The sequence below is a fragment of the Melozone crissalis genome, unplaced genomic scaffold (genome assembly GCF_028551555.1).
Source record: "Melozone crissalis strain CALT ecotype California unplaced genomic scaffold, PUWL_Pcris_2 ptg000034l_1, whole genome shotgun sequence".
NCBI lineage: Eukaryota > Metazoa > Chordata > Aves > Passeriformes > Passerellidae > Melozone > Melozone crissalis.
In genome coordinates this window covers 7,480,121-7,502,254 of record NW_026535812.1, presented here as the reverse complement: position 1 = coordinate 7,502,254, position 22,134 = coordinate 7,480,121, and the positions used below count along the sequence as shown (strand labels likewise).

Genomic DNA, 22,134 nt, shown 5'->3' with positions numbered 1-22,134 from the left:
CTCTCAGGAGAGTTTAGCTCCATTCTCTCCAGAACTGCCAGGAGGTGGTGGAGGCAGCAGCTCCATGTCCCCCTCCACCCCTGGCTCATCAGTGCAGACAGCCCCAGTGTCATCTCCTGCTGGTCCTCCCCATCGAGGACCTGGGAGGCTCATCTGTAGGAGCCCTTTCCATCTCCTGGTGGCCTCCTGGGAGTGCAGGGCATCCCTGGAAGTGCTGCTCATGGGACAGGCACCTGTCTGATAATGGCAGTGTTCAGAGGACAATGGGACAAGGCCCACAGCTTCTGGTGGCAGCTGGGAAGTTTGTTCTTCTCAGAGAGGGAGCAAAGAACTTCCACAGGTCTCTCCCACTCTCCATTATCCTGGGTCGCCTTGCATCCCCTGGGCTCTTGAGCAGCCGCCTAATGGCAATGCCTTGTGGAAAGCTGCAGCAGCACAGGATTACATGGATGTACAAGGTGGTCTCAGACTGGTCCTAAAAGGTCTGGAAATGCCTCTGACCAAAGCAAAATAATTCATGGAAGAGATGCCATGTGCTGTGGTATCCATGGAATTCCTGAGTCCAGGGCACTGTGTGCACTCATTTCCACATCAGCATGATTCAGGTTTGCCTGAAGCTCATGGATTTTCCCAACTCTTCCACAGCACAATGACACCAACAAGCTCTTGGGAGACTGATCCAATATCCCTTTGAAGTATGATATTAGGTGAATGGGCAAATGATGCCTGCCCCAGGATAAGGAGCCATGAGCTTTGTGCTTCCTGCCCTCAGCCTCTGCCCCAAAGCTGCCATCCAGATCCCAACCTCAGGGCTGGACACACTGAGCAAAGTGGGTTAATTTGTGTTTGGGAAAATGGGTCAATTTGTCTTTCAGGGAGAGATGTAGGCATGCCTTTGATCACCTTCCTATGTGTTTAATTCCTTGTTTTCTGCAGGATCCCAACTTCCCAAGCTGAGGGCAGAGCTCTGGTTGTCAAATGCCAAGGCAAGGACAATCCCAAACCTGGACACAGCCTAGTAGGCCTTCAGTGGAATGAGAGCAGCCCTGTGGAGGGAGACCTGCAGGTTCTGGTGGTTGAAATTCTGAACATGAACCTGCACTGCCAGCGAGCAGCCCAGTGCAAAATTCCAATCTTATTCTGGGCTGCATCCCGAGCAGTGTGGGCAGCAGGTTGAGGGAGGGGATTGTCCTGCTCTGCTCGGCTCTCCTGACACCGTACCTGGGGTACTGCCTGCAGCCCTAGGACCCACAGCCTAAGAAACACACGGGCCTGCTGCAGTGGGTCCAGAGGAGCCACAGAGAGCACCAGGCAGCTGGAGCCATTAGCCTGTAAGGACAGGCTGAGAGGGTTGGGGCTGCATAGCAGAGAGAGGAGAGGGCTTCTAGGGGACTTTCAGTTAAGAAATGGAAGGATACCTGGCTGGAGTGTGTAGGGATGGTTCAAGGGCTACCAATTCAAAACTGAAAGAATAGGTGTATTTAGATTAGATATTGGAAAGGAAAATTACCCCTAAGAGGACTGATGCCCTGGAACAGGTTGTCCAGAGAAATTTATGAAGCCATTTCAGGAGGCTCGAGGTAGATCATTTTTAGCTCCATTTAATCCCAAAGTTCTTCTCAGAGTCATCACAGGATTTTGGTTGGTACAAAGAGGAACAGGCCGGGATGAAGAGGCAGGGACCTGATCAGCATCGAGGCCTGGCAAGTGGCCACTCCCAGGAGTTTGGATGTTTCACAAAGAAGGAATGTTTGTGGCCCCACAGGGCTCTGGGACCCAGCATAAAAGGCTGCTCTGCTGCAGGCTCTGCATCCTGGTCTCTGGCCTCCCTTTCCTCGAGGAACCAGGTAAGCCTGAGCCCGCTCCATCGCTCCCTGTGGGCTGAGCTGCTCTCATGGAGGCTGCCCGGCTTGATCCTTGGGCTGCCTCAGCTGGGCCCTGGCACAGAACTGTTGGAGGGCCGTCAGCCTTTCCATGCTGGGGGCTGGGGCCAGCTGGGAAGAGGGGCCTTTGTTCCAGCAGAAGGGGATCAATGGGGCTCAACCTCAGGGGGATGTGCCCAGCAGAATTTGCATCTGCCCTGGTGTAACAAAATGTGCCAGTGCACGCCGGGACATTGTCTGACACGGCCATGTGTGCTCTGGAGATGGGCTGTGACCAGTCTTTCCACAGGGCCCTTAAAGCCACTGTGCTGGCTCCTCTTGCTGAAGTGGGGCAGCCTTCGCCTGCCGTGCCACTCGCAGGGCAGCAGGAGGGTGGTGGGAGCTGTAGGCACAGAGTGTGTGTTGGAGACCAAATGTGTCCCTGGCGAGAGCTGAGGGACAGAGAGACAGAGTGATGCTGAGGCTGGGTGGTGCTCCCTGCTCTGTGTTGCAGCTTTGCCTCCCGCACCGAGAGATGTCTTGCTGCAGACCCTGTCCCCCACGGCCCTGCGGCCCCTGTGGCCCAACGCCCCTTGCCAGCAGCTGCACTGAGCCCTGCAATGCCCGCTGCGCTGACTCCACGGTGTACATCGAGCCTTCGCCGGTGGTGGTGACCCTGCCGGGCCCCATCCTCACCTCCTTCCCTCAGAGCACAGCCGTGGGATCCTCTCTGTCAGCTGCTGTGGGCAGCTCCCTCAGCACCGCGGGGGTTCCCATCTCTTCTGGGGGCTCCCTTGGCCTGGGGGGCTCAGGCCTGTGCCTGCCTTTCTCCCGCTGCGGTCAGATCTGCTGAGGCCGGCGCATCATCCCCGCTCTCCTTGGCAGACGGGCCCATCTCTTGCCCTCCCTGGCCCCCCACACGTCTTCCTTGGTCTCTGTTCTGTGCCGCCGCTTTTGCTCCTTCTCATTAAAGCCTTTGTGCAGCAGTGCTGGAGAGTCGTGGTCCTTTGTTCTCCTCCTCCCTCACCTACCACCTGCCCTGCCAGAGTGAGCACTGGCTGCTGTCCTGAGCTTACCAGCAGCTGCACTAAGAACTCCCAGAAATTACACCAGAGAACCAAACCTCAGTCACTGAGCTTCAGCCTGGAACCTGGAGATCACAGCCCTGCAGGGCCCAGTGCCAATTTGTTCTTTGTGAGAATTATTGCACATATTTTGTGTGACATGTCATTCCTGTCCAAGCTTCTCTACAAAAGCATAGCAAAATCCGATCTCTCTCTTCCATTAGTGATGTTGGGATGTGTCAATGGTGTGAGTGCAGGACTGTGGGCTGGAAAGGAGGAAAGTTCTTCTTTTCATGCCTGGGCATCGGGAGTTTGACGGCAACGTTCTCTCTGTTACTGACTGAATTAATGTAGCATAAATAGAATATTGATTTGAAAATGATGATTAATGTTTAATAGGGAGACTGTGCATTCAGAAGTGCATGGTATGCAAAGGATATGGATACAATATGAAGTGGGTGCAAAAGGGTTTGGAAGCAAACAACACACAGTCACAGGAAGGACTTAATTTCAAATTCACAGTGACAACATTCATACCATTATCTATTCGCTCTCTCACATGCACACACACACACACACTCACTCTGTATTTAGGTGTGTACATACACCTATTGAAAATTCCCCTTAGAAATGACCAGTCTTGGAAAATATTTTGGTTTCCTGAATGCCACAACATTCCTGTTTCACACTTTCAGAGAAAGTGCCAACACAAACTGTGGCCAGGATGAAACCCTGATATGACTAAAGCCCAGTCTCTTACAACTCTATGAAGAGTGGCCCAAAATGAGACCATTTGAGCTCTCCTGGCCCACAGCAGGCTGTGACCAGCAATGGCCCTGAGTGGGACGGCTCTCACAGCCAGTGAACTCTCAGGGTTGCTGTACTTGGAGGATTGCCCAAGAAGGACGAGTCCCAGGCTGATACCCTCACTCCTTGAGGCCTGACCCTTCCCCCTTGGGGAGATGCAAAGGCATCCAAAGTGAGTGTTTCACTGACCACTGAGGGGAATTTTTCACAGGTACGTTGATTGTACCGACTCTTCACACCTGTGTGCATGCACATCTGCATATATTTGCTACAGCAAATCTGGGAGAAATACTGCCTCCTTGGATGTCTAAGTACCTTGGAGATCTAAGTAAGTTAGGCCTGTCAGGAAGGTTAAGTTCCAGATATAGATTTACCTAGATGGTGCTTAGTGTTGTTTTTGCTAAGTTGCGAAGTATAACTTTGAAGTTGTAAGTGAGGTTAAATTCTATGAAATACTTTTCCTCTGTAAAATTTTAAGCCTCTGTCAAGCTTATAGGCCAAGTTCCTTTGTATCATTACCCTCACTGTCTTTTATCATACACACACAGGGATACTCATATACATAGATACAGAAACACACACAACAACCTTTTTTCAATAGTTGTTGGTTGATTTCTGTTTTGATTGGTTGGATGTTGTTTGGTTTTGTCGTTGGTTGCTTTATCTTGTTGTACATTAAGTGTCCTGTAAGTAGGAGAGTGAATGTTGCCCAGGCCGTTTGTTGTTGCTATTTGCTTAATATGCAAAGTATTTTCTGGTGCTGGCTTGGGAGTGATTTTTCAGGCATGTGCAGCAGTGTTTGTTGAGAGGAGCCTTGTTCAGAAGTGCGTGGGTGTGGGTGTGTTGGCCCAGGGCAGGTGATGAGCAGGGCAGGGCTGGAGCAGGTAGTTGTGGCCGAGTGGTGAAGGCGATGGACTAGAAATCCATTGGGGTTTCCCCGCGCAGGTTCGAATCCTGCCAACTACGGGCACGCGCCCCTTTTGGGCTGCGGGCATCTGACCAGGAGCACAGGCAGCACCCACAGGTGGGTGCCATGGACAGCAGCTGCACCTGCCCCGGGGTTCCTGCACTTGCAGCCCCAACAATGGAGAAGGACAGGGGAAATGCAGACTGGAACTGAGCATTTCATCCCCTCCCAGTGGCACCAAGTGTTAAATGCAAGGACTCTCAGCTTGACCAACTGCTTGGCACAAAGTGGTCAGAATTCAGAGCTTTTGCTTCTGAGTACCCGTGAGCAGCATTGAGCTGAGGAGGCAAAATTTGCAGAGGAAAAAGAAAAGAATTGTTTCTGCTAGCAATTCCAAGCAAAGACAACCCATGTCCCATGTTGGCCATGAAAGATCTGAAGTGCTGGGCAGGAGCAGTGTTGCAGCTTGCTGGGAGCACAGGTGTATTTGTGGTGAGGGCTGGAGGTGTGAGGATGTTGGTGGATTTCAGGTGGGCTGATGGATGGCCAGGCTGCAGGCTGTGTGCAGGGTGCATTGAGCAGGTGCAGGGCAGGGTGGGTGTGGAAGGGGCAGTGAGTGTGCAGGGCTGTGTGTGGAAAGTGTGTGAGAAGGGCAAGGGCTGGGCCTGGATGTGCATAGCACAGGCTGAAGTGAGGTGAATGGCCAGGGTGTGTATTCAGTTGGGTGGGGGGGGCAGATGAGAGAGCAAGGGCAGGAGTGAGGGGCAGCAGTGGCGGGCAGCATGAGGCTGCAGTGAGGGCAATGGCAGGCAGGTGTGAGGAAGAGCAGAGTGGTGCAGCGGGAGCGTGTTGGGCCCATAACCCAGAGGTCGATGGATCGAAACCATCCTCTGCTAAGGCACTTTTGCACTCAGCCTGCCTTGCCCAACAACTTTGACCCTGCTTGGCCACAGCTATTAGGGCGAGGCTGGCCATAGCCTTCCTCTTCCCTCTACACCATCTACATCCTGTGAGTAAAAATGATAGAACCTGTATAAGACACCTGGGCTCTCCTGGTCCCGAAGAGTGCAGCACATTCCCTCCACAAGTACTTGTACCACAGAGCAGCTCAGCGGCTGCTCCTGCTCCCCTCAGCCGGGATGCAGCCCAGGACTCCAGGCACCTCCAGCCCAGCAGGCACACACTGTCTTTGAGCCAGGTCGGCCTTGGCAACAGCCAAATGCAGGGGCTGCCCTGGATCCTGCACAGACTCCCAGAGAGTGGTGAGACTCTGCAGCCAGGTGGGCAGAGAACTTTGTGCTTCTCCACACCTGTGCATCAGGCTGGGGTGGCAATGGGGCTGAGGCCCTGAGTGGCCTTGTATTTGCTTTGTCTCCAGCCGTGCTTTGAGCAGGCATTTGGACTTGGGTCCTCCTGGGATGCCTTTGAGTCAAGTTCCTTGCAAGGGGGAAGAGTAGGCAGAGAGGGTTCCGCTCTCCTGGCTGTGCAGCATAGGCAGTGAGTGAACTTCTCCCTCACAGGAACTGGAGGTCAGTCATTGCTCTGCCCTTGGTGTGTCAGCTGTCCTTTGTCCTTGCTGCTCCAGCCCCTTTGCTGGGTTCAGCAGAGGGTCTTTGTTGAGCTTTTGTAGAGATGGGGCAAAGTTTCCCTCTCCATAGTCCTTAAGGAGCTGGAGTGGCTTGGTCTGGAGAGGAGAAGGCAAGGAGGCTTGTGGGGTGTGAAGGTAACTTGGGCAGCTAAGTTTGCCTGAGTGAGAAAGGGTTGTTGCCATTTGGGAAGGAGAAGATGTTGGGTGGTTTGAAGCGTGGCACGTGTAAGAGAGGCCCTGTCAGGCTTGGAGGGAGCTGTGGTGCTGTTGGCCTGAAGTTTGGTGTGAAGTGAGAGTGTGTGTAGGGCGTGCAGGAAGGCTGCAGTTGGTGTGAGGAGATGTGCAGAGCAGTGGAGAGGCAGGCAGCCTTGTCTGGGGCCATAAGGCTGAGGCAGGCTGAGCACAGGGGCCCCAGGTGAGCTGGGCAGGAGGTCCTATGGTGTAATGGTGAGCACTCTGGACTCTGAATCCAGTGATCTGAGTTCGAATCTCAGTAGGACCTGAGCCTTTTGGTTGCCTCAGCATGCTTGCCCTCAGCATGCGTACACTCTCACCCCTCTCCTCTGCTGCTGCTGCACTGCTGCACTCTTCTCTCATCCAGCACACAGCACCTGAGCTGCACAACACCCACTCCCAATGGGCCAGGCACAGGACTCTGCTCTGGGACCACTGCCTCCTGTCTTGGATGCATCCAAAACCAGAGACTGGGATACACGCTCTGGGCAGCTGATTCCAGGTTGCATCATTCCCGCAGGAACAGCAGGGCACTCTGTGTGCCATTACTGGAATGCCCACCACTGTCAATGTCTCTTTTTTTCTCCTTTCCTCTGCGGCTCCTTTTCCTCTTTTCCCTGCCAATTCCTTTCTATTGCTCAGCAATCCATTCAAGGAGCTCCAGCAGCACTGGGAAGTGCCCCATCATTGGGCTTCCATTTGTTTCCATGGGAGAGGGAAGGATCTCCCTGGCAGGGCAGGTGGTAGGTGAGGGAGGAGAACAAAGGACCACGACTCTCCAGCACTGCTGCACAAAGGCTTTAATGAGAAGGAGCAAAAGCGGCGGCACAGAACAGAGACCAAGGAAGACGTGTGGGGGGCCAGGGAGGGCAAGAGATGGGCCCGTCTGCCAAGGAGAGCGGGGATGATGCGCCGGCCTCAGCAGATCTGACCGCAGCGGGAGAAAGGCAGGCACAGGCCTGAGCCCCCCAGGCCAAGGGAGCCCCCAGAAGAGATGGGAACCCCCGCGGTGCTGAGGGAGCTGCCCACAGCAGCTGACAGAGAGGATCCCACGGCTGTGCTCTGAGGGAAGGAGGTGAGGATGGGGCCCGGCAGGGTCACCACCACCGGCGAAGGCTCGATGTACACCGTGGAGTCAGCGCAGCGGGCATTGCAGGGCTCAGTGCAGCTGCTGGCAAGGGGCGTTGGGCCACAGGGGCCGCAGGGCCGTGGGGGACAGGGTCTGCAGCAAGACATCTCTCGGTGCGGGAGGCAAAGCTGCAACACAGAGCAGGGAGCACCACCCAGCCTCAGCATCACTCTGTCTCTCTGTCCCTCAGCTCTCGCCAGGGACACATTTGGTCTCCAACACACACTCTGTGCCTACAGCTCCCACCACCCTCCTGCTGCCCTGCGAGTGGCACGGCACGCGAAGGCTGCCCCACTTCAGCAAGAGGAGCCAGCACAGTGGCTTTAAGGGCCCTGTGGAAAGACTGGTCACAGCCCATCTCCAGAGCACACATGGCCGTGTCAGACAATGTCCCGGCGTGCACTGGCACATTTTGTTACACCAGGGCAGGTGCAAATTCTGCTGGGCACATCCCCCTGAGGCTCAGCCCCATTGATCCCTTCTGCTGCAACAAAGGCCCCTCTTCCCAGCTGGCCCCAGCCCCCAGCATGGAAAGGCTGACGGCCCTCTAACAGTTCTGTGCCAGGGCCCAGCTGAGGCAGCCCAAGGATCAAGCCGGGCAGCCTCCATGAGAGCAGCTCAGCCCACAGGGAGCGATGGAGCGGGCTCAGGCTTACCTGGTTCCTCGAGAAAACGGAGGCCAGAGACCAGGATGCAGAGCCTGCAGCAGAGCAGCCTTTTATGCTGGGTCCCAGAGCCCTGTGGGGCCACAAACATTCCTTCTTTGTGAAACATCCAAACTCCTGGGAGTGGCCACTTGCTAGGCCTCGATGCTGATCAGGTCCCTGCCTCTTCATCCCGGCCTGTTCCTCTTTGTACCAACCAAAATCCTGTGATGACTCTGAGAAGAACTTTGGGATTAAATGGAGCTAAAAATGATCTACCTAAAATGGCTTCATAAATTTCTCTGGACAACCTGTTCCAGGGCATCAGTCCTCTTAAGGGAAAAGTTTCCTTTCCAATATCTAATCTAAATATACCTATGCTTTCAGTTTTGAATTGGTAGCCCTTGAACCATCCCTACACACCCCAGCCAGGTATCCTTCCATTTCTTAACTGAATGTCTCCTAGAAGCCCTCTCCTCTCTTTGCTATGCAGCCCCAACCCTCTCATCCTGTCCTTACAGGCTAATGGCTCCAGCTGCCAGGTGCTCTTTGTGGCTCCTCTGGACCCACTGCAGCAGGCCCGTGTGTTTCTTAGGCTGTGGGTCCTAGGGCTGCAGGCAGTACCCCAGGTACGGTGTCAGGAGAGCCGAGCAGAGCAGGACAATCCCCTCCCTCAACCTGCTGCCCACACTGCTCGGGATGCAGCCCAGAATAAGATTGGAATTTTGCACTGGGCTGCTCGCTGGCAGTGCAGGTTCATGTTCAGAATTTCAACCACCAGAACCTGCAGGTCTCCCTCCACAGGGCTGCTCTCATTCCACTGAAGGCCTACTAGGCTGTGTCCAGGTTTGGGATTGTCCTTGCCTTGGCATTTGACAACCAGAGCTCTGCCCTCAGCTTGGGAAGTTGGGATCCTGCAGAAAACAAGGAATTAAACACGTAGGAAGGTGATCAAAGGCATGCCTACATCTCTCCCTGAAAGACAAATTGACCCATTTTCCCAAACACAAATTAACCCACTTTGCTCAGTGTGTCCAGCCCTGAGGTTGGGATCTGGATGGCAGCTTTGGGGCAGAGGCTGAGGGCAGGAAGCACAAAGCTCATGGCTCCTTTTCCTGGGGCAGGCATCATTTGCCCATTCACCTAATATCATACTTCAAAGGGATATTGGATCAGTCTCCCAAGAGCTTGTTGGTGTCATTGTGCTGTGGAAGAGTTGGGAAAATCCATGAGCTTCAGGCAAACCTGAATCATGCTGATGTGGAAATGAGTGCACACAGTGCCGTGGACTCAGGCATTCCATGGATACCACAGCACATGGCCTCTCTTCCATGAAGTATTTTGCCTTTGTCAGGGGCATTTCCAGACCTTTTAGGACCAGTCTGAGACCACATTGTACATCCATTTATTCATGTGCTGCAGCTCCAGCTTTCCACAAGGCATTGCCATTAGGAGGCTGCTCAAGTGCTCAGGGGATGCAGGGTGACCCAGGATAATGGAGAGTGGGAGAGACCTGTGGAAGTTCTTTGCTCCCTCTCTGAGAAGAACAAACTTCCCAGCTGCCACCAGAAGCTGTGGGCCTTGTCCCATTGTCCTCTGAACACTGCCATTATCAGACAGGTGCCTGTCCCATGAGCAGCACTTCCAGGGATGCCCTGCACTCCCAGGAGGCCACCAGGAGATGGAAAGGGCTCCTACAGATGAGCCTCCCAGGTCCTCGATGGGGAGGACCAGCAGGAGATGACACTGGGGCTGTCTGCACTGATGAGCCAGGGGTGGAGGGGGACATGGAGCTGCTGCCTCCACCACCTCCTGGCAGTTCTGGAGAGAATGGAGCTAAACTCTCCTGAGAGCTGCACTGTCACAGGACAAGAGGCAGCAATCACAAGAGGCAAGAAAGGAAATGCCAGAGTTCCCTGGAGGAGGACAAGGGACAGGCCTGGGAGAGCTGTACCAGGGGTGCTGATCTCTTTTGTAAGCTGTGTCTGTGCTTAGATGTCAGCAGGACAAGGCCCAGAGCCTGCTGAGCAGCTGGGGCAGTGTGATCTGCCCAGAGCAGTTGACAGGAGCACAAGAACCTCCAGAGTTCCACACAGACCTGCTGGGGGTGGTGTGGGGTACTCTGAGTCATTACAGTCCTTGAGCTGCCCCCAAAAGACCCTGCCGGGGGAGACAGCAAATGCAGGAGATTGCAGACAAGCACCAGGTGATCCATGACTGAGAATACAAGGTGGGGAAATATCCTTCATGGCAGCAGAACATTGAGGGTGTGAGCTCTGTTATCCTTTGAGCGCCTGAGTCTGCAGCACCCAGTCCACTGAAGTCCACACTGGGTGACTCAGGTTTGCCTGGAGCTCAGGGATTTTCCCAGCTCTTCCACATCACAATGACACCTGCTCTGCTGCTCTGGGAGACTGATCCCGTGTCCCTTTGAAATGTAAAATGCATGGAATGGGAAACCCCATCCCAGAGCCAGAAAACAACAGCCATGGGCTCCCTGCCCTCAGCCCTTTCCCCAAAGGCACCAGCCAGGTCTCTGCCCCTGGGATGAGCACGCTGAGTAAAGCAGGTCAGTGTGGCTGTGGGTCTGTCTCAGGGAAGGACACAGCATCTCTTTGATCACAAAACCAGGCCGTGGCACAGCCTGTCACTGTAAGCAAGTTCCCCATGGCTGTCACTCAGGCCTGCAGGGGACATCCTTTCAGGTGAACATGGACTTCCCTTGCCACTGAGCTTTGCCACCTTCCCACACAGTTGAGTCTCTTCCCCACTATGGGGTTGTGCAGTGTTGACTTTGTGCCTCAACTGACCCTCAGTCTTCTGGAGGTCTGTGATAACCCATGAAAGAAATGATTCTCAGGATGAACCTGAGTGTCTGCACTGAAAGCTCCTGAGAGATGAGGTGAGGAGTCATTTCATGGCTGACTTTAACAGTAATTGGAGCACAATTAACCATCAAGAAAAACAAACAGCAGAAAATTATTGACACGACACAAATACTTTTCAATTCACGTTTTACATGGGTTTCGGACCTCCAAATGAAATTGCCTTAGGAAGCTGGGACACATATTAATGATTTCCAAGATGGGTTGTGTGAAACTGGTGAAAAACGCCTGAGATGAAAGAGGCAGGGTCCTGATCAGCATCGAGGCCTGGCAAGTGGCCACTCCCAGGAGTTTGGATGTTTCACAAAGAAGGAATGTTTGTGGCCCCACAGGGCTCTGGGACCCAGCATAAAAGGCTGCTCTGCTGCAGGCTCTGCATCCTGGTCTCTGGCCTCCCTTTCCTCGAGGAACCAGGTAAGCCTGAGCCCGCTCCATCGCTCCCTGTGGGCTGAGCTGCTCTCATGGAGGCTGCCCGGCTTGATCCTTGGGCTGCCTCAGCTGGGCCCTGGCACAGAACTGTTAGAGGGCCGTCAGCCTTTCCATGCTGGGGGCTGGGGCCAGCTGGGAAGAGGGGCCTTTGTTGCAGCAGAAGGGGATCAATGGGGCTGAGCCTCAGGGGGATGTGCCCAGCAGAATTTGCACCTGCCCTGGTGTAACAAAATGTGCCAGTGCAAGCCGGGACATTGTCTGACACGGCCATGTGTGCTCTGGAGATGGGCTGTGACCAGTCTTTCCACAGGGCCCTTAAAGCCACTGTGCTGGCTCCTCTTGCTGAAGTGGGGCGGCCTTCGCGTGCCGTGCCACTTGCAGGGCAGCAGGAGTGTGGTGGGAGCTGTAGGCACAGAGTGTGTGTTGGAGACCAAATGTGTCCCTGGCGAGAGCTGAGGGACAGAGAGACAGAGTGATGCTGAGGCTGGGTGGTGCTCCCTGCTCTGTGTTGCAGCTTTGCCTCCCGCACCGAGAGATGTCTTGCTGCAGACCCTGTCCCCCACGGCCCTGCGGCCCCTGTGGCCCAACGCCCCTTGCCAGCAGCTGCACTGAGCCCTGCAATGCCCGCTGCGCTGACTCCACGGTGTACATCGAGCCTTCGCCGGTGGTGGTGACCCTGCCGGGCCCCATCCTCACCTCCTTCCCTCAGAGCACAGCCGTGGGATCCTCTCTGTCAGCTGCTGTGGGCAGCTCCCTCAGCACCGCGGGGGTTCCCATCTCTTCTGGGGGCTCCCTTGGCCTGGGGGGCTCAGGCCTGTGCCTGCCTTTCTCCCGCTGCGGTCAGATCTGCTGAGGCCGGCGCATCATCCCCGCTCTCCTTGGCAGACGGGCCCATCTCTTGCCCTCCCTGGCCCCCCACACGTCTTCCTTGGTCTCTGTTCTGTGCCGCCGCTTTTGCTCCTTCTCATTAAAGCCTTTGTGCAGCAGTGCTGGAGAGTCGTGGTCCTTTGTTCTCCTCCTCCCTCACCTACCACCTGCTCTGCCAGGGAGATCCTTCCCTCTCCCATGGAAACAAATGGAAGCCCAATGATGGGGCACTGCCCAGTGCTGCTGGAGCTCCTTTGAATGATTGCAGAGCAATAGAAAGGAATTGGCAGGGTAAAGAGGAAAAGGAGCCCCAGAGGAAAGGAGAAAAAAGAAGACATTGACAGGGGTTGGGCATACCAGTAATGGCACACAGAGTGCCCTGCTGTTCCTGGGGGATTGATCCAACCTGGAATCAGCTGCCCAGAGCGTGTATCCCAGTCTCTGGTTTTGGATGCATCCAAGACAGGAGGCAGTGGTCCCAGAGCAGAGTCCTGTGCCTGGCCCATTGGGAGTGGGTGTTGTGCAGCTCAGGTGCTGTGTGCTGGATGAGAGAAGAGTGCAGCAGTGCAGCAGCAGCAGAGGAGAGGGGTGAGAGTGTACGCATGCTGAGGGCAAGCATGCTGAGGCAACCAAAAGGCTCAGGTCCTACTGAGATTTGAACTCAGATCACTGGATTCAGAGTCCAGAGTGCTCACCATTACACCATAGGACCTCCTGCCCAGCTCACCTGGGGCCCCTGTGCTCAGCCTGCCTCAGCCTTATGGCCCCAGACAAGGCTGCCTGCCTTTCCACTGCTCTGCACATCTCCTCACACTAACTGCAGCCTTCCTGCATGCCCTACACACACTCTCACTTCACACCAAACTTCAGGCCAACAGCACCACAGCTCCCTCCAAGCCTGACAGGACCTCTCTTACACGTGCCACGCTTCAAACCACCCAACATCTTCTCTTCCCCAAATGGCAACAAGCCCTTTCTCATTCAGGCAAACTTAGCTGCCCAAGTTACCTTCACACCCCACAAGCCTCCTTGCCTTCTCCTCTCCAGACCAAGCCACTCCAGCTCCTTAAGGACTATGGAGAGGGAAACTTTGCCCCATCTCTACAAAAGCTCAACAAAGACCCTCTGCTGAACCCAGCAAAGGGGCTGGAGCAGCAAGGACAAAGGACAGCTGACACACCAAGGGCAGAGCAATGACTGACCTCCAGTTCTTGTGAGGAAGTTCACTCACTGCCTATGCTGCACAGCAAGGAGTTCAACATCCAATACTGCATGGCAGTGTGGTATTTTGCATTAGGATTCCTGGCTAACAGTTAGTCAGACCCTGATGTGAGGAATGATGTACTATTTTAAATGTTTACTGTAGTGCTGAAAAATTAGCTTGGACGCCAGAGTTTCAATCATCACTCTCAAAATGTAACAATACATGTAACAATTGTGATTCACAGCATACTGGGCTATCTCACAAGATGAAAACAAAGATTGAAATTGCTTTTCAGCTGAAGCTTCCTATGACATTTGGTGGTTGACTTTACATCAGAATATGCTTGAATATGGGCAAGAAGGGATGACATATTATCAAAAACGTCGCATTTGGAGGGGCCCGCCTTGGGGAATGTGTTACTCTCATGCTTCAGCAGCAATGGTTGCCATGACCACTTTCTAGAAGCCTTCCAGACCCGTCTTCTGCACCCGAAGTGTAAAACGCCAGAAAGCCACTTCCTCTCGCCGGGGGTTGTGCAGGGATGAGCAGCCCGCAGAACAGGCTGGAAGCGCCGCTGCTCCGATCTCAGCAACAGAGTCCCGTCAGTGCGGTGTCTGTGACTGCGCGCCTGGCAGCGCTGCCCCCTTCACCCCACACTCACAGCGCTGCCATGGATTTGCTGCCAGCTGGGGCGAAGCATCTTCTGTGGCTGGGTAGGGGCAAACGCCGTGCCTGTGCCTGTCCCGCCGCCTCCCCCGTCCTTCCGTTCCGCAGGCTCGCTATTCCATATTTCTTTGCCTTTATAGGAAAAGTATGCGCAGGTCCGGGGGGGCTGCCCTGAGTCACCGAGGGCTGCGGTGCCCGCCCACACCCAAGGGGCCGGGGCCGCCGCCGGGGCCGCCGCCGGGGCGGGGTCAGCGCTGGCCGCCAGGGCCGCAGCGCAGCGGCCGAGCCGCCCGTCCCGCCCCGGAGCCCCTCGGCGACAGCGCCGGGTTCGCCGCCATGACGGGCAGGTGAGGCCGGGCACACGGGAGCCGGGCGGGGGTCTGGGCCGTGCCCGCCTTCAGCGCCCTGGGCCGGCCGTGACGTGTGGGGAACAGCTCCTTCTGGCCCCGGGTAGCGCCATGGGGGCCTGCGGGAAGGGTCGGGGCAGAAGGCTTTGCTGCTGTGAGGCCTGGGCGGAGCGGGGCACTCTCCGGCCCGCCGTGCGAGCGCGGAGCTGCTCCGCTGTGCCTGAGCCCTGCGTGGGGACACAGCGGAGGGCAGAGCTGGGCGAGCAGCCGTAGGTGTGAGCGGCTGTGGGTGTGAGCGACTGTAGTGTGAGCAGCCGTAGGTGTGAGCGGCTGTAGGTGTGAGCAGCCGTAGGTGTGAGCAGCCGTAGGTGTGAGCTGTGCTTGCTCAGCAGCCGGGTTCTCTGGCAGCCTGTGCCCGGTGTGCCCGCACCGCTGCCCATCGGGGCCCTCCTCACTGATCTGCTCGCAGCTCCTCTGCCCACAGATTCACTCTTCTCTTCTTCGAGCTGGCCTTGGAGTTAACATATTCCGGGAGCTGTTTAAATCTGGAGCTAGATTCTCCTCTCATGCTGACAGCGGAGAACTCTGTGAAGCAACTTAATTGACAGTTGTAAATGAGGAGTGGGGAAGGCATTTTCTGACATTTTGTGAGGGCTTGCACAAGTGCTGTAATGTCACGTTTTTGTCCCATCTGTAAAATAAAAACCAGATGTTATAAGCAACTTGTGAAAATAAGCTTGCTTTTGTGAAATGTTTTGGAGATGAGAAGCATGAAGACGTAATACTACAATTAGCAGGGTGCCCTTTTTAGGACACTCATCCTCATGAGTCCTACTATGTTTCTGTAGTTCTGAAGGATTGTTCTTTGTGATTAGGAATAGTGAGATGGATTTAGAGCACTTTATGTGTAAGTATTATTTCCTTTTGCGTCAAGTCTTGATGTTTATATTATGCAGCTTTTTCTGATCAAAGTGAATCCTGATTAGTGGGTTGTTGTGTGTGAGAACCTGCTGAATAACTGTGTATGCTCATCTGTGATTTGGGAATGTATTATTTTTGGTCTCTGTCATTAACAAATTGATGCTTTTCGATGATTATACATGCTTAAAACTCTTCTGGGTTTTTCCTCATGTCTTTAATGGTCCATTTTTATTTTTCTGACATGTGAAACAGGTGTGTATTTACAAGTTTGCATTCATTTTCTTACAGCTAGAGGAAGACTCGGGAGCCTTAAATGCTCACAGGTCATGGGTACCCATCCAGCTCTTAAATGGAGAGAGGATGGAGAGGACTTTGAAGGAGCTGTGGCTGTATGAAGCCAGCTGATTTTATTTTTTCAGAACTGTGGCATGGTACTGTTTAGAATGACAGGCTTACCTGGAGTGAAGGCACTCATGAGGACAGTGGGAAGTGCTGGTGGACAGTCATTGTCTTCTCTCCACGCTTCCCCTGACACTTGCCTGTTAAAGTGTAACACTGCTCATTGGAATCTCTGACTTGAAGCCTTGGCTTGGGTGGACAACTCCAGGGTAGCTGAGACACTGCAGAGTGTGCAGTTGAAAGTGATGCAGGACTTCTGTTCCCTTTTCCTTGGGTTTACTTCACAGGGCTGTTAAAATGACCAGGCCTTGGCTTTAGCTTGTGACAAGTGAAGGCAGGTGTTATTTAATGTTTCAGAACTGTTTGTGCTGGGAAGTGTGTCAGCTGTGAACATTTATTTCTAAAGTTCTGTCTGCTGTCATTCCCAGGACAGGACAATTTACTGAAGTTGTTTGCCACAGCTGTAACTGAGCTGCTGTTTCCTTGTTAATAGTATCATCCATTTAGGGTCGTGGTTTCCCAGCAAAGCTTTACAGTGTCTGTGTAACTTGCGCTGCTCAGCCCTTGCCTGGCCAATGCCATTGACAAGCCCCGTGTTCAAAGTTGGTTTTCAGGCTGGGACAGACTCCTGTGGCATTGCAAAGAATTCAGCATTGAGAATGAATGTCCTTCCTTGCATCCAGCTAGGGGTCACTCTGCTGAGTGGTGCCCAGATGTTGTTCCCTGTTTGTTGTCTGGTAGTTCTTCAAGTCTGCTGACACTATGCAGTCAGATGTTCTCCAGCATTTGGGACATGGGATTTTCAGGGTTCTGGGAGGAGATGAACTGCTTCACAGCTGGAGCATCCCCACAATATCCATCAGTGGGAGCCTTCCTGAGCCAGGAACGGTCGTAAATGTCCCTTTGGTCTTGAAACTGTTGACACAGGGAATGATTGTGTTGTTTTAGAGTGTTCTAAAGTGAAAAAGACTGGAAAGCATGGGGTGCTGAAACAGTATTATTTTTCACTTCACCTTTCTTATAAAGTAGAAATATGAAAGGACTCTCTTCTAGATAATCTGATTACAGATGCATTATTAATATTAAAATACATTAAAAATAACTCCATTTTCATTGTGTTCTATTTCATTTGGCTGCAGAGAGCATCTCCTGAATTTAAAAAACTGCAGTGATTTGATTTATTGATTTTTAGCATTGGGGAAAAGTATAAGTCCGGGGAAAAGTATAAGTCCAGGGAAAAGAAATGCACATCTTTCTTTTTGTGTACTCATAGTAAAAAAAAATTACTAAAATTAGGTGGTTATGTAGCAAATGAAATGCAAATCTTAAACATATCACTAGTTACATTTTTACAGTGTGAGGATTGTGCTTTGCTAGAGAAAACTGATAACTAGATAATTGGATTTTAGAAATAATATTTGTGACTGCCAGCTCTGGGCTGGGCTATTGGGGAAATAGAGGAGGAGAGCCACCTCCCTGACCTGCTGGCCACACTCTTTACTTTTATGAGGTTACATGTTGTTTTACCTACATTTGAAAACTAATTCTGTGTAAGAGATGGTGTATTGGATGTAACAACAGTATGTTTCAAAGCAGTCTTTCTGTGATTTCCAGTGTTGATAAATACAGTAGTTGTGATTTTTGGAGCATTTAGAAGTTAACTATGGTATTTCCTGACCAATAAATAAGGGAAGACTGCTTCTAGAATTGTATTTGATATATTTAGTACATCTGTTCATTTTGACTTTTGCCTTTTTGAGGATTGTTGGAGTTTGGGGTGGAGTTGATTAATTTTATTTGGTTAGCTGGATTTTGTTGTTTTATTTTTCTTTATCTTCATGATGAGCTTATTCCTAAGATAGAGGATCTGTGAATGACCAGTGAGCAAAATGTTGTCAAATGCCCAAAGTAGAAGCTAAACAAGAATGGAAGAGAGTTTCCTTTAAGACTTTGCTGCTGTGATGTTGATTAGAAAACTCAAAGGTGAAATATGCCTGGGCTGTTTTGTGTTGCCTTTAGAAAGTGACCTAATATAAAGCCCAGGAAAAAATATTTCCCAAGTGCATGTTTCAGAGCATAATTATCTTCATAAGAAATTTTTGTTATCGCTATACTTAGTCAAATTGGGATCTGGATACGCCTATGTACTTCCTGTAGTCAACAAAAGAAGAGCAGCTGCATTTACAGATATGCTTATTGATTGTTCCTAATCCAGTGAAGGTAAGAAATAACAGTATATTATTTTCAATGAGGCTAGCTAGTTAAATACTTCTTTAATTCAGTAGAGAGCTGCTGCTGCTTTACATGAAGCAGTTGCAATTAAAATGGGTTGAGATAGGAGGGAGTCTAAAGGACAATATTACAAAAGATTCTTGGCACTGAGTAGACAGTACCTGCATTAAATAAGAGTTGTTTTATCTCTCTGAGTTAGGAGCAACCATTTCTGCTCTTCTGGGTTGAAAATGTGGTTTTAATCTTAATCTTTCTATCTAAATTTGCTCTCTGTTGCTCTCTAGATAGGAAGGTCCTCAGTCTGTTCTGGGGCCATAGAAGTCCTTCTCTGAGGAAGAGCCTGAAAATGCCTGAAAGAAGTCTGGCTGCTTTCTTCTCTGCTTTGGCCCAGAAAGTAATCACCTGTAGAGTTTGGCATCAAACCTGTCTCTATAAAGCAATCTGTCAAGAGGGAAAGACAAAACAAATCTGTGCATTTTTACTCTGTGTGTAAGGTGGCAAGAGAGGAGGGAGTGAGGAGCTTGTGTTGAAGGATGGGAAGACAGGATGTTTGCTGTTGAGATTTTGTGGTTTTTTCCTTTAATTCCCTTGTCTTCCCTTTCGAATAAGACAGTCATAGTTTCCATGGAAGAGTGATTATTTGAAAACCAATGGAATAATGTCATATGAGTCACTTAAAATCTTAAGTGTTTGAGAGAGAAGGAGGGTTTTTGTCAGATTGCTTAAGGATGAGGGAGATTATTATTGGGGTGATTTAATTTTTTGCTAGAAGTAAAAAGGTGATTTGATCTTACATTTTTAAAATTGTTTATTTCTCTAAAATTTCAAAGGTTAGCAGAGACACCCAGTATGGAGGACATTTTTCTTTATTCCATTTGTATTCTAAAATAGAAATGGTTAAACTACACTTACAGACTGAAAGAAATGGTAGTGGCAGATTGCTGTCAGTTCAGGAGCTGAAACTCTCAAGGAAATGGGGAGTGCATTGTAGATTTTAAGGCTGCTGATTTGTGAATTTAGATTTTTTTTTTTTTTGTTATTCATGCCTGTTGTACTGGGCCCCAATAAACCCTTCTGTTTTTCTTTAAGTGTCTGAAGGGATTCCTGGTTGTTAATATTAATTTAGAACTCATGAAGTCATCAGTCATGCTACAAAAATCCTCTCCCCTCCCCTTCCCTCCCCTTTTGTTTTCTTACAATTTACTAAAAAGTAATTTGTTAATAATGACTCTTAGGATATTTTTCATGGTAATGCTTGAAGGCCAGAGAGCTCTGGAGCCTGGAATGCCAAGTATGTTCTTCCTCCCTGATTCCTGACCCTCTGCTGCGAGCGGCTGCAGTGAGGCCGGAGAGCAGAAGTGTTTGCAACCTTGTTTCTTGGAATGTGCTTTGTCCAAGTGAACAGCTCTGTTGTTTACAGTATCTTAGGACATGGTGTAGTACAGCAGCCTGCAGGGAAGCACTTGGAGATGCTAGGGTCAGATACTGATCTGCAGTAAACTGTAGTCTTTGCTGTCAGAGCTCTAGTAATCTGCTTTGCCTTTCTCCATTTTGCTGTGTTTCTATCAGAAAGGTTTCTCGATTCAAGTGTCTTAATTATGTGAAGACTCAGGATTTTTTTTTTTTACCTCAGTTGTGACATTTATACAGATGCATTCTGCAAGGCTAGGAAAGAATGAGGTAGCCCCTAGTGTGCTGCATTAAGTAAATAATTCCTAGTGGAATACAGGAAGGAGGCTGTCAGGTCTTTAAGGATATGGCAGAATGGCAGAGAGGCTGTGCTTGCTGGGGTGTCTGTGCATCCTGCTTCAGCTCTTCTGCAGTGTAAACCAGCAGCCCGCAGGAAGGTGACTCACTGAGTGTCGCGCTGCCGGCGTTGCTCCCGCCGTGTCCCTGCACTCCCTGCAGAGGGGCCGGGGTGCATGGCCGGCCTCAGGCTCCGCGGGCTGGCAGCCTCCAAGCTCTACCAGCGCCGGCACGATCGCCTCAGTGGCACGGGGTCCCTGCTGAGCAGCAGGGCACACACGGCACCTGGCACTCCTGGGTAGGTCTCCAAGGGGAAGGGAATGGCATTGTGAAAGCATTTTCCAGGATTTGATAGATTTTTGGTTCTGGTGGTGGGGCTGCTTTATTTAAAGTGAGAATTGTTGGCACAGAGCCAGAGGGGAGGAGGTGGCTTTGTTTTCATTTCCAAGTAGATTAAGAAGGAAAGGACTTTCCTGATGAGAAAGCTTTCAGTTTTTAACAATAACAGGAAGGCAACAATGGAGAAGCTTTTCCATTTCTGTGCTAGACTGTTCAGAACCAGCATTAGTGCTTGTGTTGGTTTTACATGGCCTGGTTCTTAGTAGCAGGGGGCTGCAGAGGTGGCTTCTGTGAGAGGCAGGTAGAGGCTTCCACCATGTCCGGCAGAGCCAGTCCCTGATGGCTCTGAAGATGGACATGGCCAAGGCTGGGCCACTTAGAGCTATTGGTAATGCCTCTGTGCTAACATTGAAGAAGAAAATCAAAAGAAAGTGGGGCACAATTTTTTTCTAGCCAGAGAAGAGAAGGAAGTGAGAACACGTGAGGGAAACAACACGGACACCAAGGCCAGTGGAGAAGGAGAAGGGGCTCCAGGTGCTGGAGCTGAGATTCCTCTGCAGGCTGTGGTGAGGACCTTGGTGAAGCAGCTGTGCCCCTGCAGCCCATGGGGATCCATGGGCGATGCAGAGATCCACCCACATCCAATAGGGATCCATGGGGGATGCAGAGATCCACCCACAGCCCCTGGGGGTCCATGGGGGATGCAGAGATCCACCAGTAGCCCGTGGAAGAGATGCCCACACCAGAGCGGGTGCCTGGAGGAGGCTGTGATCCAGTGGGAGACCCAGTGGACAGAGGGGGCCCTGCTTCCAGTCTGGAGGAGGACTGCACCCCATGGAAGAGTAACCAATACCACAACAGTTTTGGGAGGACTGCAGCATGTGAGATTGGAACCATGATGGAGAGCTGTCTCCTGAGGGAAAGAACCGCACGGTCTCACAGGGGATGGGCTACTCACCCTGAGCAGTGAGAGAAACCATGGGTGATGAACTGACCAAAACCCCCATGCCCTGTGTCCCTGCACTCTCTGTGGGGAGGAGGGAGGTGTTGGGAGAAAAAAGGTGTTTTAAGGGCTTATTTTACTTCTCATTATCCTCCTCTCACTTTTTTAGTAAGAAATACACTTTTTGCCTCTAAGTTGAGACTGTTTTGCTCTTGGAATGTTTTCTCCCAGTCCTTATCTCAACTCATGAACTCTTTGTTTAATTTTTTTCCTCTCTTCTGCCCAGCTGTAGCAGGGGAGGGTGAGTGAGTGACTGTTTGGGTGCTTGGTGTTTGTCTAGTGTCAAACTGTGACAGTGTTAGTGGTGTTAATGGTGAAGCATTTGGGCACTGTGGGAGTAAAATAAGGGTGAAATGCAGTAATTTTTCAAAATGTTGATAAAATTTAATCATTCTTTGGGTTTTAGGGTACAGTAGTCAATTCTTCACCTGTACTGTTCATTGATTTTCAAGTTCATTGATTTTAGGTTTTGTAAATAACTCCAATCCAGCTTCAGAAACCAAAGCTTTCAACTGTAGCTGCTTCATGAGAACATGTAAACCAGAGCCTCTTAAATCTGTCCAGACTAATCCACTGCTTGACATGATCATTACTTTTTCCAGGCTTCACATTAAAATTTTACTCCTGAATTTTCATTAGTTACTTTTGTACAGGAGGTAAATTGTAGGTACACAGTTTGTGGTAATGGCCCAGCCTCATCCCCAGTGGGCACAGCAGGTGAGCAGCACTGACAGCAATGAGCCATGGCGTGCCCAGGGGCACTGACCAGCCACCAAAGGGAACAGAGGGCACACAGGGGCAGGGCATCAACAGGAGGGGATAAAAGGCTGGGCTAAAGAGCAAGGAGGGCCAATGCTTGCA

At 51.4% G+C, this 22,134-nt stretch overlaps 1 protein-coding gene and 3 non-coding genes across 4 annotated transcripts in view; 3 read left to right on the top strand and 1 right to left on the bottom strand.

Annotated features, from left to right (window-relative positions):
• Positions 1-4,617: 4,617 nt before the first annotated feature.
• Positions 4,618-4,699, top strand: TRNAS-AGA (transfer RNA serine (anticodon AGA)). Its single transcript has one exon. It is a non-coding gene; the product is annotated as a tRNA-Ser (tRNA).
• A 1,959-nt stretch (positions 4,700-6,658) lies between these two features.
• Positions 6,659-6,730, top strand: TRNAQ-CUG (transfer RNA glutamine (anticodon CUG)). Its single transcript has one exon. It is a non-coding gene; the product is annotated as a tRNA-Gln (tRNA).
• Positions 6,731-13,056: 6,326 nt separating this feature from the next.
• TRNAQ-CUG (transfer RNA glutamine (anticodon CUG)) lies at positions 13,057-13,128 on the bottom strand. Its single transcript has one exon. It is a non-coding gene; the product is annotated as a tRNA-Gln (tRNA).
• Positions 13,129-14,565: 1,437 nt separating this feature from the next.
• LIMS2 (LIM zinc finger domain containing 2) overlaps positions 14,566-22,134 on the top strand; it is a 29,674-nt gene continuing 22,105 nt past the window's right edge. The window contains exon 1 of the mRNA XM_054282429.1: positions 14,566-14,633. Coding sequence (XP_054138404.1) covers positions 14,623-14,633 — 11 coding nt within the window. The 5' untranslated portion in view covers positions 14,566-14,622. The remainder of the gene's footprint in view (positions 14,634-22,134) is intronic.